Below are 16,049 nucleotides of genomic sequence, written 5' to 3'. Positions count from 1 at the left end.
CGATTTCTGAGCTTAGAGCCAGGAGGAACCCCTGAGCAGCGTAGCCGGGTGTGACCCAAAATCCAAAAAAGAAAACATTTAACTCTGTGCCTATATCGACTATATATAAAGTAATTCTCTTGAATAGGAACCAAATAAACACAAATTATTTTATAGTTACTTTACTATGAAATAAAGTATTTTATAATTGTTATATTTTTGTTTACTTACTCATTGCAAAACATGGGCCTGTTTGGCCGAACACAAAGCTGATATTCTGGGCCTGAGAGATAGCATGGAGGTAAGGCATTTGCCTTGCATGCAAAAGGACGGTGGTTCGAATCCCGGCATCCCATATGGTCCCCTGAGCCTGCCAGGAGCGATTTCTGAGCGTAGAATCAGAAGTAACCCCTGAGTACTGTGGGGTGTGACTCAAAAACCAAAAACAAAACAAAAAAATAATCTGATATTCTGGCAAGAATCGATGAAAGACACACATGTAACTCTTCATCAATAGCTCTCAGTCTTTCTCTGTCTTTAGTTGTTATAGTCCATAACGTGCACTTTGGCTCACAAATAGATTGATCATGCTGAAGCCGCATGTTACGGATGAAATTGGAATTTTTTCCACAGCACACCAGACAATATCTCATGGCAGAGTGGTTGAAAAATGCTGAATTAAAGGACCGTAACTATAGTTATTGATAGTTGAATTTTAGACATGCATATTTCAACAGCAGTTCTACTCCCAAGTGGCAACTACCACCACCAGTCTTCCCCTACCCTATCATCTGCTACCTCCCTCCCCACACCCCGTCTGCCACCTGACAAGCACATTACAAAGTTTGTTGGCTGCCTCTTAGCTCTCAAGTTTTTAGTGTTGTTTTGTCTGTTTTTGGATATGTAACTATACCACTCCCATGTCACCAATATAACCAGCCCAACCCCTGTTCTTACATTACTTCCCTTTATCTTTTTCTTCCTTCTCACCTTGATGTCTTTCCTTCTCTTTCCTCCTCCCTAAACTCTGGAGTCAAGGATGATCTACATTTTCTCACCCAATTACTCTATATACCACAGTTAAGTGAGCTCATCCTTTCCTCAACATGGTATCACCCAATTCCAACCACATGGCAGCAAATTGCTTGATTTAATTGTTCCTTGCAGCTGCATAATATTCCATTGTGTATATATGTGCTGCTTAATAATCCTTTAATCTGTGGCTGGACATGTAGGTTGATCAGGATTCATTTTTGAATTTGTCAAGTAAATACAACTGAGCACAGATCTAAAGATGTTTGTAGGGGCCAAAGCCATAGCGCAGCAGGTAGGGCATTTGCTTTTCTACAAAGCTGTCCAGGGACCAACCCGAGTTTGACCTCCAGCATCCATATGGTCCCCTGAGCCTGCCAGAGCATTTCTGAGCACAGAGCCAGGACTAATCCCTGAGTGCCACAGACTGTGCCCTAACCCCCGTCCAATAAAAGTTTGTAAATGGGTAGAGTTAAGAGTTAAATAAGAGATTTAGTGACATGTAAAAGTAAATTGCAGTATTTAGAAAAATACTCAAAAGCTTTCATTTAAGGAAATAGAAGAGGAAAAAAAAAAAAAGGAAATGTTCATTTCAGCTGTTAGATAGAATTGAGACCATAGAGGCACCATCTTATTTTCCATTGTTAAGGTTTGAGTCTCATGATTTCACTGTTGTTGACTGTGTGGTGTGTTTTTTGGTTTTGGTTTTGGCTTTGGTTTTTGGGCTGTATCCGGTGACATTCAGGGGTTACTCCTGGCTCAGAAATCGCTCCTGGCTTGGGGGACCTTATGGGACGCCAGGGTTTGAACCCAGGTCTGTCCTGGATCAGCCGCATGCAAGGCAAATGCCCTATCGCTGTGCTATTGCTCTGGCTCCTTGACTGTGTGGTTTGGATATTTAGCTCTATGATTCTTTAATATCACTATTGTACTTGAATTTTCTGCTTCTCATGTGTCTTTATTCTCCCGCCTCTCTACTCTCTTTATTATCTTCTTCCTAGATGCTGGGTCAAGGGTGAGATCTAGTTAGTCATCCCCCTCCCTTTAACTATTGTATTCTTTATTTAGGTTTTTGTTTTGTTTTGTTTTGTTTTTGGTTATTGGTTTTTGGGTCACCTCCGACAGTGCTCAAGGGTTACTCCTGGAAGGTGTGGGGGACCATATGCAATGCTGGGAATCGAACCTGGGTCCATCCTGGGTCAGCCACATGCCAGGCAAATGCACTACAACTGTGCTTTCACTCCGGCCCTTATTTAGTTATTCTAAATGTCACATATAATTGATATATATATAATTGATATCTCATTGTTATTTTGGTTTGGATTTACCTAGTGATAAACAGTTTTTCATTGGCCATCTGTTAGTTTTCATAAGAGACGTGTGTTCATTTTCTCTATTTTTATGGAGATTTTAGATTTTTTGGTTGATCTTATATACCCTTATAATATTTTGTAAATTTTTGCTTTTTAAATTTTTAATAAATTATTTAATTGAATCACCCTAAGATAGTCACAAAGTTGTTCATGATTGAGTTTCAGTCATACAGTGTGCAATACCCTTCATTACTGCACATACCCCACCACCACTAGTGTCCCCACTTTCACTCCTGTCATCTCCCCTTCCTGCCTCTGTAGGAGACATTCTCTCTCTCTCTCTCTCTCTCTCTCTCTCTCTCTCTCTCTCTCTCTCTCTCTCTCTCTCTCTCTCTCTCTCTCTCTCCCCCTCCTTCTCTTCCCTCCCCCATGACATGCCAGGATAAAATTGCAAACCAAGTGCCCTACCTGCTGTATAATTCCCCCCATGTCTCTCATATTTCTTTTAAATCACCTTTAAACACAATTCAGAATGTTCACTCATTCCCCCAGTTAAGAGCATATAAAAGATGGTTTCCCTACACTTCCTACATAAGGGTAACCCTCCATATCACTGCCCTTCCATGCCCTGCCCTTCCTCGGAGTTTCTCCTGAACGCATCCTCTGCTTTCAATCTTGAATGCCTGCAGACAAGAGCCTAAATGCACAATATAGAAGTGATGAGAGCCTGAGCCCAGTTGGAAAGTGGGATCCCAACTTCCTTACCAGTCCTGATCTCACCTGAATAAACACTCCCTACCAATAACTATAATATTAATAAAATCTGAAATTTTATAAAGAACCTACTGCTTTAATATCTGGTTTATTCCCTTTTTCTGATTCTTACCTTTAATAATCGTCTTCTTACTCTGCCTGTGGAAGCTTTATATAGTTGAGGTATTTTCATTTGTTTTGTTTTGGGTAACACCCACAGATGATGTTGGTCTAGATCCAACTCAGTGCTGTATGATTGCTCCTAGAAGTGCTGAGCAGATACTGTAGTGCCAGGATCAAATCCAGCATGTAAAGCGTGTGCTCAGCTCATTCAGCTATTTCCAGCTGGAAGTTCGGAGACCTTTCAAGACATTGGTGTTAGTGGACAAGAAATATTCTTGACAGATTGAGATCTGAAGGTCTCAGTCTAAACACTGTAGGAAGGAGTGACTCTACTACTGCTATCAAAGATCCACTGTCTGGGCTGCACCCATTCTAGATGCCAATGGTGCTATGCACTGACCAGCTTTACTAGAAATAGACTGGACTCACAAATCTACAAAGTTGGGCATTGTAGATGACAATCACCACTGCTTTTCAGGTGACCCCAATGTTTCTATCAATTTCTAGAGAGGCCTAGAGTGGACAAGGAATTCAGTTCTGTAAACTAAATTGTGCTCTATAACAATGAATCCCAGAAAATTACTGAGAATAAGGTCAAAGCTCCTGGAGCCAGCATAGGCAGGCAGTACTCAATCACATGTTAAATTTAATTGTACAGCTGTCGGTAATAGCTTGGAGTTGTTACTTATCTGCAAAGTATGAACCATTCTCTTAGGACTTCATAGGATTAAATAATCAATGGAAATTATTAAAAATTCTTAGTTTGTGGGCAGATTTCTCAAATATGGATTATCTCACAGTAAAAGAATGACAGACTTATCAAAAAACATTAACTCAGATTTGTAAAGTTTATGTAATCAGTGAAGCATCACATACCGAGTAGTCCCTACCCTCCCTTGGTCCTTGATATCTCATATTTCAATTGCTAGAATAAGTTCACATTAAAGCATTTGAATACATTTATCCAACTACAAAACAAAAATATAAATGTTTTATAGTTTTTGCTGAAATATCTGTACATATAAAATATATTCTGCATTTTTCCTTTACTTTAAAACAATTATATATTTGTAATATATTCTGTTGCAATGTATTTTTCAGAAGTAAGTTTTACCTCTGGCACTGTCCATAGAATCATGTGATATAATTATTTTGAAAGTATCATAGTTTATGATGTTTTATTCTTCAGTGATTGTGTATTCATTGACTAGGCAAGGTATTAGTTTTCTCTTCCCACTATAATAAATTTAGTGACAAAGCAGTTTAAAAACATCACTTTATAGTCTTATAATCTATGAACATGTTATATTTCCAGCTATTTCAGATCAGATAGAAGATCAGTGAGTTTGAAGTGAAAGTACCATGTGGAGGTGGACTGTGTTCCTTCTGGGAACTCTTTGGGAGAACCATTTCTTGTCTTTTCTATTTCTAGAGGTTTCCTGCATTCCTGGATCCCTTCATTTTTCAACTCCAGTAACTGCCTTTCTTATATATCACTCATTCAATATTTATCTTCTTGTACCATATCAACTTCTCTATGACTCTGATTCCACATCAGGATTATTTCTCCATTTGGGAAAATTTGGAGAATGTGAGCATGGATTTGGATATATACACAGTTGTTTTTTTTTTTGTTTTGTTTTTTGTGTTTTTTTTTTTTTTTTTGGCTATTTGAGAGAGGCTGGCTTTTATGCAAACATGAATAATGAGAGACTTCCACCGATATTCATTTTGACCTTAACTTTCTTTTTAGTTTAGTTTTGTTTTGGTGCCACACCCAGTGTTGCTCAGGGGTTACTCCTGGCTTTGTAGTCAGAAATTACTCCTGATGGTGCATGGAGAACCATATGAGATGCTGAGGACTGAACCCAGGTCAGTCTCATGCAAAGCAAGAATCCTACGCATTTATAATTGCTCTTACCCCTCCTCATTTTGATCCTTTCAAACTAGTCCTATTAAACAAACACTCCACTGACTATACAATGGGGTCTATCCACTCTCGGCTTGATAAATAGAATCTCTGAAAATCCTAAGCAAGTTTGCAGTTAGTCTGTGGATAGCTCAGGTCAAAAGTTAGGCTCCAGAGAGAATGGGCAAATCACTTTGTTAGCAGTTTTATATATGCAGGAATAGTAGAAGATGAAAGAGAGATACACAGATCTGACATACCTGTGTGTTATGGGAACACAATATTTAAGTTTTTTGTTACAAGAATAGGAGAATGATACCAGAGTCAAAGTCCCTAGGACTTTGATAAGGTGCTTCATTGCAGTATTCTGGTTCTCTGTTCCAGTTCCACCATTTACAGCCACTTTCCCTAAACATTGCTTTTCTTCTTTATGTTTCAGTAACCTGATCAATTAATTAGAGGACCTAGTTTGAGGCTTAAGGTCGAACCTGCTTTTAATTATGACCCTCAATTCATTAGATATCTAATGAAGTAATTATGCAAATTGAAAGCATTTCATTTGGGTATGACTTTAAACAAAATCTCTTCATATTTATGTATTTTTGGGGGGTGGTACAACTGGAAATTATTAGGAATTACTTCAGGCTCTGAGCTAAAAGATCACTCTTGGCAATGCTCAGAGGTCATATGCAGTATTGGAGATGAAGCTTGACTTGACAAACACCTTACCCACTGAACTATCTCTTTGGCCCAGTATTTTAAGTTTTTTAATGTAATTGCAGAACATTATTCACTATGCATAAAGTTATTTACCTATTTAATATAAGACATAATTAGAATAATTGATTTCAAACCACTAGCTTAAACACTTAAGTATTTTACTACTAGTGCTCTACGCCACTTGGGGGCAGCAGAGAAGTTCTGGTATATTGAGATTAGAAAAGGTTTCACATAATTGATGGTTAAAATACAGAAAAATAATTTCATTCAGGGCCCTGGAAATATCAAAGGATTTACAGCCTTTTCACATTCTGGGTGACCATATACACCCTCACCTTTTGCCCCAACATAAGTGCAGTGACTTTGGTCATCCCTCATACCTCATCTGTGGAGTCTGGCAACTATGAGCACTATTTGGGATCTTCCCTCCAAAATAACACTAATTTGATTCGGAGCTATAGCACAATGAGTAGTGTGTTTGCCTTGCATTCACTCACATGCATCCATATGGTCCCCTTAGCCTGCCAGGAGTGTGAGCACAAAGTCAGGAGTAACCCCTGAAAGCTGCCGGGTGTGTCCCTCCACACACACCCCCCCAAAAATAGCAGTAATTTATGCCAGAAACAATTTCCTCTCTGAAATACTACATTGGTGGTTTTTTTTTGTTTTGTTTTGTTTTGTTTTTGTTTTTTTTTTGTCTTGAGGTGACATTTATAAGTTGCATTCTGCAGCTCTGTTATTTGGTGACTTTATTGTGAGTCCAGTGTTCTTTTTATTTAGACTCATTTCAACTATAGTTGTATTTCTTTACTTTGTGTTTTGAAATAGCAGTACTTAGATGACAAAAAAGAAAATCTTTCCTTGATCGCTTGAAGATCAGTATATTAATATTCTTTTAAAAGTGAAATGTCAGGACTAGAGAGATTGTACACCTTAAGATCATTGCAACTGGCCCTTGTTTGACCTCCTGTACTGCATAAAATCTTCTTTGAACCCCTAAGTGATCCCTGAGAACAGACCTAGGAGTCTGCCCTTAGCACAGCTATGAGTGACCAAAAAAAAAAAATAGTAGACTGCCAGAAAATGCTCATAATCAAACAGTGGATTGTGTGTGTTGTGCCAGGCAAGTACTTTACCTGAGTCCTCAGTCATTTTCTCCTATTACTAGAATCAACCTGGAATTACTACCATTCCATAAGATTGTAGATACACATATTGACCTACATACATATGAAAATTAAACTCTTCTAAGACTTTGAAGGAACCTTGATCATTTATATGGTTAGTACCTTGCCTGATGAAAGGCAAGGTATCATTATCACTATTTTATAGAGGAAGCAACTGAGTCCCAGAGAGACTTACCCAGTAAGTAACTGGGAGGAAGTTCTTTTATCCTAGCAAATTTGTTGTCTCGTGTTTTTTGTGTCTCATATTGTTTTTTTTTTCTTAAAAATAGGCTTCCTAAAATATATTTTTACTATTAATTCTAAGGAACCAATAATTTCACACAAACTAAACTCATAATTGTTCAAACTTAGATAACCATGTAAATGATTATATTTTATATAGTCAATTAAGTTTTCTTCGCCTTGAAAGTGATTTGAGTGAATCTGACCATGACATCTAAGTTCGTTGTCCAGTTATATTTTAAGTAAACAAAACTATAATCTTACCTCTTGTCTAATGAACACATTGCTTAAATGAGCCTGTTAAGAACTAGGCACAAGAGCCTATTAAAAAATCGGTGAAATATTACATAAGTTTTATTTTTCTTCAGCTGTTTTAAATAATAATAAGCAAAATAAAGATTTTAGTCTTGCTTCTCCAAATAGGTCTTGAGTAGAAGGATGTGATTTAGTAATAAATGGCATGTAGCATATCTGCATTGCATAGTGGAGTGTAGAAAGGCAGCTTTCTATAATAAACTTATGTTGTGGCTATAAAAATAATCCTGTATGGAGGTATTACAAATAAAATGTATTTACTAATGAAACAATATTCCATCATCTCTTAGATATGTGAAAATGATGCAATATTTTGTATGGGCTTTGTCTTTGCATGTTATCATTTTAACAGGTTGCCCTTATTCATAAAAGGTAAGGTATTTTAGGCTATTGATAAGAAAGTAAAGTAGTATAAAAAAATCTTGGTTATTATTCAGAGGTTAAGTTAAAGCCAGAAACAGGAGACTGGAAAAGTAGACATGGGAGGAAAAGAGAAAGTGAGAGAGTAGTTTTTATCAGCACTAATTTCTTAAAGATATTGTGCTGTCTGTTGTGTTTATATTCTCACATTTAATCCTGGAAGCCCTATCAAGTAACTCTTACATGCAGATAATAAAGTAGGATTCAAAATAATAATTTTCATAGGACTAATAAGTAAAAGAACCAAATTAATTATTTTTTGTCTTCAGTTTTTTGGTCACATCTGGTGGTGCTCAGGCATTACTCCTGGCTCTGCACTCAGAAATCACTTCTGGCAGGCAAGGGAGACCATATGGGATTCTGGGATTCAAACCATCGGCTATCCTGGATCAGCTGTGTCCAAGGCTGATCTACCTACACTCTACCTACACACCTCTTCGGCCCCCAAATTAAATTATACTTTATATAATTTCAAATTTCTTATTGTTTAAATAGACATTAACAGCATCACTGAAAATTTTAAGAAGAGAAATTGATAGAATTATTAGATTTATTTTGAAAATAGAATTTTGAAAGAGCTTATATGAAAAAACAACTAAAGAGAGAAAATATTAACATATTACATTTAAATTCCATTCTCATAAAAATAATCTGTTAAGCAACGTGAATTGTGAACAATTTATAATGAACTGTTATTGCAATCATTTTAATTCAATGCCTTCTGATTTGTCTTCATTCTCTTCATCTACTCTGTCTCTTAGGAAGCTATAGTGACCTTGAAAGTCCTCATCCAAGCACAAGAGACTGGGTGCAGAAATATCTTTCCAGTCCTGACATGAAGGAATACGGATGTTTTTGACTTCTTCATTTCCAGGAATGAAACCAAATAGTTTCTGTATGCGCTGTCTGATGAGGAATCGTGAATGCTGCTCTGCAGCTTGTTGAAAGAGCTCCCTCTCATTCTGGAGATGGTTATTCCAGTAATAATACTGCAGAGAGGTGAAGGGTGTGCAACACCTCGCCACACAGCGGGAGACAAGCACAGCAATGGTTATCAAAATGATCAAAATCCAGCCCAGCATCTTCAATTTAAAAGAGAAACAGACAATGCCAATACAGTGAATAGTCAAGTTACAATTATAATATGAGAGGGATTCCTACAAAGCTGTAAATTAAAATATGGATATGAAATTTTCCTTTCTAGTCTAACATATTTACAAAATGCTGATCAGCATAATTAGAAATAGATATGAGAGTAGTAGAAAGAGAAGATATAGACACAACTATTTTAACCTGGGCTCTGGGTTACAGTGAATTTTGACCAGTTAACTTGAAATGAATTCTAAGTGCTATCTTGGGGATGGCAGGCATGATCACAGAGCAATTACCCTTGCATAAGGTACATAAATTATATACTTTACTTTTAATTCAGTCTTATTTTTTAACACTCAGGTATAGGCTCATAAGTTCTTTCAGCACTTAATAATTATTTGATAATGATGGTGATGCAAATGATATGCTATATAATAATGGTGATTTCCTAAGGTGCCTCAATGATGTGCCAACAAGCATTTATTGCCATGTCTTCCTGGATTGCTCCTTCTTTTTTTTTTTTTAATAACTTTTATTTTGACCACAGTGGATTACAAATCTCTCACAGTAATATTTTAGGTACATAGTGAGATTGAATCAGGGGCATTCCCACCACCAATTTTGTTCTCTCTCCACCCCTGTTCCCAGCATGCATCCCGTATCCCACTCCTTTGACTCCGGGCAGTTATTATTAGTGGTTCCCTCTGTGTCTAGCTTGTTGTAGATTGAGTATCAATTCTGTTGTCATTGGCTTTAGATTTGGTGTTCAAGTCTGATCATTTTTTTATTTCTACTCGATGTTCATATGACTGTTTGGTCTTGGTACCCTCCATTATTTCTCCTCCAATTCGTGAGGCAGAACAACATGGTTCAAGTTATGTACTTCTGTTAGAAGGAAAGAAAAAGAAGAAAAGAAAAGGAGGGGGCAAAAATCAAGCAAGCAAAAAACTGGGAGGAGTCATTCTAGAGGCTATAAATATCAATTTTAGAGGAGAAAGGGAAAAAGGAAGAAAAACATAACAAGAATGCAAAAAAAATCAAACCAAAAAGAAACCCAAAAAGCACCACAGCAATAAAGACAACCACAAAACAATAACCATGGTCCTGAGATAAAAAAAAAAGCAAAGCACAAACAAAAATTCAAATAAAAAACAAGCAATAACAAAAATATTAATTTGAGCTATTTTTTTGCATAGCACAGTAAATATTGGGGAGATTAGAAAGGGAATTCCTTTGGCCTAAGAAATACAGTGTTTCTCCACCCATGAAGTACACTGTCATGGGAATAACTACAGGCTCCGTACATGCTCTTATTCTCTCCCCTAGGTCCTTTAGTGATGTTTGGAAACTTTTTGCTCAGTCGTGAATGATAAAATCATGCCTCTGTAACTAGAGATCTTGGTATTTGCACAGGTCATAGGATTGCTCCTTCTTTTTTTGCAATCTCAAAAGGAAGATACTAATCAGACTTCCATATCATTAAACAAAATGCAGTTTATTGTTCTGCTTTTCATTTTTCTTTCCTTCAAATTGGTGTTTGTTGATGAATTCTATAGTTTTATTTTGAAATATAATTTGACTGGAAAATGATCTGAACTTTATTTATAACTATAGAGTTTCCAACTTAAAGACTGACAAACAGCCGTTTTCTCATCTCAGAATCTTTTACTTTGAATTATTCTTTTTGAATGATTTAGCTCAGATTGCATAGAGATAATTTCTACATATTTAGCAAGGCCAGTAGTACTCTGAGAGGTGACAGTCTCTTATGCAGTTTCTGACACATTACAAGTCATGTGTGCAAAGCAGGAAAATATCACTCTATGAGAGGAAAAGCCAACAAAGTGATTCATCAAAATTTAACATAATAGAGACCAGCACATAGATTTAAGACCATCTCAGATACCCATTAATTTGTCAGCAAGTTGACCTCCAATCATGTTTTACATGATGCCTCTGGGGATTCAGACATTTTATATAAATTCAGATATTTATATACATTTTTTTCTACAACTTAAAGAAAAACTGAAGTAAAAATTATTTGCAAAAAGTGTCATGGTAAAATGGAAATAGTATGAATTTTTAATATCTTGTCACTGATGAATTCTGCTATATGAACTCTCTGAGCTTCAGTTTTCTTATCTATAAAATAAGATAAATTATACATATCTAGATTATAAGTATCAGAGTTTATATGAAATGTTTATATAGCATATAATAAACATCACAATAAAACTTAGTTTCTTTTAAATCACTACACCAAAAATAAACTCATTGACTAATGGCATACAACTGAAAGCCTCCCTAAGTCTGAACCATTTATTGACATCTCTGAGTGTAATAAATAAAACATTTTATTTTTAATTTACATAAATTTTTATTATTGAACATTATATCTTAATGTTTATTTATTATGGAATAACTTTTTCCAAATATAAAATTGCTACCTCTTTATTTTATTTACTTTCACCTAGCTGCACTGAATTCTTCTATCTCCACTTTAGGGCTAATACATGAAAATATTGAGACAAACACAATCTATTTTTTATAATTTGTTAATGCTTTTCTTTTAAATATCTTTATTTAAGCACCATGACAAACACAGTCTTAATGGGATATCTAATTATGCAAAACTTCTATTTTCTGTGCTTTTGTCCTAAATTTTTCAACTATATGATAGATAAATTTTAAAGTTTAATAGCAGAAAGGAATCTGGGTTAAAAATTGTATGCCTTTACAATAAGTGGTTTAAAAGAGTATGATTGTTGAAGCCAGAGAGATCGTACATGAGTTGAGATAATTGCCCTTGGATGTGCATGACAGTGGTCAGCCACCCTTATGGTCCCCCAAGAACTGACCAGTCATGATGAAGTGACTAGCACAGAGCCAGAAGTCACCACCTCCACAAAAAAAAAAAATACGTTTTTGTATAAAATAAATACAATTGGTTCAGCTTTATTTCCTTCTTACCCCAACCTCTCTCACAAAACTGGTTAATAAACACTATGTTTATAATCATAATTTAAGTTTATTTTTAATTGTAATTAAGACTTTCAAATATTAGATGGAATTTCATTAAAGAACATGTTTAAGTGTATATTAATAGAAATACATTTAATAATATAATAACAATACTTTTTTAGGGTTAGGAAATTTTATTTAAAAGCAGAGAAAAGAAATGTTCTCAAGAGATCACGGGCAGCTCCATAGAGAAAACCTCATAAAGTGAAAGACAAGAATTATGAACCACAATTGGAATGTGGACAGTTTAAGTGTAGAATGCCCAAATAACAAGATTATTTTTTAATTTGGGGGCTATTGTTTTGATGTTTTGGGAGGTAGGGGATCACATCTAGAAGTGATCATGCCTTATCGTGGTTCTATGCTCTGGGGTCTTACACATAAGACCATATTAGAGATCAGGGATTGAACCCAGTCTGCTGTGTGCAAGGCAAATGCTTTACCTGTTGTACTATCTCTAGCCCAAATAGCAAGATTTTACTGTACTATATGACTTGAAAATGTTTTTCCTAAAATCCTTTGAAGAAACAGAAGGTCAATACTTTTCTACAAAAATTAATTTTTTAATTTAAAAGACCTATAAATACAATTGGTTCAGCTTTATTTCCTTCTTACCCCAACCTCTCTCACAAAACTGGTTAATAAGCACTATGTTTATAATCATAATTTAAGTTTATTTTAGTTGTAATTAAGACTTTCAAATATTATATGGAATTTCATTAGAGAATGTGTTTAAGTGTATATTAATAGAAATGCATTTAATAATATAATAACACAATACTTTTGTGGGTTTTTTTGTTTGGTTTGGTTTGGAGGCCACACCTGGAAATGCTCAGGGGTTACTCCTGGCTCTGCATTTAGAAGTCACTCCTGGCAGGGCTGCAAGGACCATATGGGATCTTGGGATCAAACCTGAGTCGGCAGTGTGCAAAGCAAAATGCCCTACCCACTATAGTATCATTCAGATTCCAGTCAGAATACTTTTAAATCATTTTTAAAATATAGATTTTGGACACAGTACTGAACACTCTCTTTGTTTATTAAGAGTTTATAGCAAGCATTTATTTAAGAAAGTCAAAGAGGACTTGAAGAGAGAGTACAGAGTAAATTGTATGCTGTGCATACACCTCAGATAATCGCAGGCACTACTAAAAGTGATCCCTGAGAACAGAATCAGGAGTAAACCATGAGGACACCAGATGTGGCTCAAACTTTTTTCCTGCTCCCCCAATAAAAGAAGTAAAAGAAGGATGAAGTGAAGCATTTACTTACCCAGCAGGGGGTAGGGTAGCCAAAGGATTACTGTGCACTTTAAATGTTTTAGCTCCTATGTGGTAGATATTTTATTTATAGCTGAGAAGAGTAATACTTGGGTAAATTCAATAATTTATTTAAGTTTTCACAGGGTAATAAATGGCAAAGCAAGATTCAAATTCAAATCTACAAATTTTGGAGCCCAATTTCCTGACTAGATCTATGTAGATACTCAGTAGGAATCATTTTTATCAATGATGTCTAGTTTCTGTTCTATAATGAGGATATATGAGGAAAGGAAAATGTATAAAGTGTTTCCAAAAGCATTGTTAATAGGATAGCATAAGAAAAAAAAAAAAAGAACTTACTTGAGATTGGTATCTGTGCAGAAGGGCTATGTTATCTCTTGCGAGTATCATATCTTCAGACTCAGTTAATGTGAAGCATGGAAACTCAGCCAAGATTTTTTCCCTTTTGTTAGCACTGACATTGTCAAACACTGGATATTGGTCCACCGACGTGAATTCACTTGCTGCACATTCATAGTAGGTACCTCTTAATAAGGTCACTGCCAGCCACGTTAATGGAGCAACAAGTGCCCTCCCAGTGATGCTGAAGAATTGAAGGCAAGCCAGCTTGCGCTCCAGAAGGCTCACTTTCTGATGTGGAGAGGCACATCTGCAGCAGTAGTCACTGGTGATTTTCCATGTTTGACTTCTCAGAGCATAGCCAACAACCAGAAGTATCAAGGTTGGAATGATTAAAAATGCAGAACCATAATAGAAATTTTTCCCGACCTGACAGGGACATCCAAATGTAAAAGAAGAAAACAGTTGTTGTCCAGCAATCGTCAAAGCAGCAATTAAAGAATTAATGCATGTTCCACTTCTCTGCAGAGAAGATAAAATATTGTTTAGAGTTGGACTCATCCTGAGAAGCTCTTCCACAAATCAGCCAGTAGCTCTTTCTGATCATCAGACTCCATGGGTATAATCATTTTATGGGACCTTACTGGTTAAACTGGTTGTGTCCAGTGTCCCAACATTCTTGCATGTTTAAAGGATTCTTGCATCTTTCCGTATGTACTTTATGGACCCTGAGCTAATAAATACACTGATGATTTACAACTGCAAACAACTAGAGATTCATGTCATAAATTAAAAGAGCGTGGTTCTTCAGTATATCTTTCCTCTGAAAAGAAGATCACGAGTAGTGAAGCAAATTTTTTCCATTTTGCTATATGCTTTTTCTGTGGCACAAAATGCTCTGCACCACCAAAATAAGCAAAACAGGATATTCTCGGATTTTTACTAGGTCAATGTTTTTGTTATCATAAAATTATAACATAAATAATAATTAGGAAAATACCATATATGGAGGTGATCCAAAATTTAGAGCTGTCTGAAATATCCATAACTTGAATTCTTGCAGAAGATTCCAAAAACTTTCACCCCAAAGAGAAAAATAAGGCAAGGCTATGTATAAAGTTAAAAAATTCTAACTTTGCGTTAAATGTTAGTGCTAATTTACTATAACAATTTATTTCTATAAAACTTGAGCTATAAATTTACATCATATGATCTTATTATGTATTTTGGGATTATCAACATTTTATATCTAGAAACAAAATGAGTAAATGCTTAAGGTAATTTTTGGCATTTTCTATCATTCATTATAAATTTTTATTATGTAACTTGTGTTTAAAAGATTGAATTAAATTTTGCTCTAGTGAATATCATAAATTTTTTAAAAAGTGTGGCAAATGGTCATAATTAATATATAATTAGTGAAGTAAAAATAATGTTAAGGAATTCAACCCAAATGAAATAAAAACAAAGACATAAAACTACACAACATATTTTAAAAATCACCTCCATGATTTGTGTAGTAGCAGTTCTAGAATAATTAAAAGCAAAGGGATACTGAAGGGAAATAACTGCATTATGTAGAATTGAAGAAATCTGCCACATCAGAAGTGTTGGGTGGTCTAAGTAATGTAAATAAGCAAAGAACAACCTAAGACACATCATAGTAAGACTACAGAATGTGAAAAATCACATTTTAAAGGCTACCAATAAAGACACAAAAAAGCTACAAAAGAATGACAATATACTGACAAATGTGGTAACAATAGAAACCACAGAGTATTTTCAGAGGTTTAAGTCAGCCAAGTGAGCACTCAAGACAGAACAAAATAAACAGTGAGACAATGCAAAATTTAAAACTCATGCTTTTCATACAGCCAATCCATTTTAATCCAGCCCACACATATTCCCCGGGGCATCACCAAGTGGAGACACCTGGAGCACTGCCATGGTGGCACCTCAGAACCTTAGAAGCTCTGTATCATCCAATTGTCTATGAGCATTGCGTGGGAGGGCCCCCACCTCAAATAAACAAGATTCTTAAAGGCAAGGGAAAAGTAACTCTAAAGATCATGAGGAGAAAAGGAGATATTTTTTACTATGAGTAAAAAAATTCACAGGAAAGACATAGGAGAAAAAACTAATGATTACAATATGTTTAAAGTTTTTATTACCTGTAAATAGCATCTTTATTTAAAAAGCTGTAGCTAAGGCAATGTGTAGGTATAATAAAATACCGCTATGAAAACTAACAAAATTTAAAATACTGACCATATCAAATGTAGAGGAGGACTGCATATATACTGATGCTGGGAATATAAAATGAATAAAACACTTCAGAGAA

At 35.5% G+C, this 16,049-nt stretch overlaps 1 protein-coding gene across 1 annotated transcript; it reads right to left on the bottom strand.

The window, feature by feature from the left end:
* Positions 1 to 8,674: 8,674 nt before the first annotated feature.
* Positions 8,675 to 14,269, bottom strand: CALHM4 (calcium homeostasis modulator family member 4). Its single transcript, XM_049771366.1, has 2 exons — positions 13,709 to 14,269; positions 8,675 to 9,055 (listed from the first exon to the last, which is right to left on the bottom strand). Exons 1-2 carry the CDS (start codon positions 14,267 to 14,269, stop codon positions 8,675 to 8,677), a joined length of 942 nt encoding a protein of 313 aa, XP_049627323.1.
* Between the last annotated feature and the right edge of the window lie 1,780 nt (positions 14,270 to 16,049).

The sequence above is a fragment of the Suncus etruscus genome, chromosome 4 (genome assembly GCF_024139225.1).
Source record: "Suncus etruscus isolate mSunEtr1 chromosome 4, mSunEtr1.pri.cur, whole genome shotgun sequence".
Taxonomy (NCBI): domain Eukaryota; kingdom Metazoa; phylum Chordata; class Mammalia; order Eulipotyphla; family Soricidae; genus Suncus; species Suncus etruscus.
Note: the sequence above shows the minus strand (reverse complement) of the source record. Positions and strands in the feature narration are given on the sequence as shown.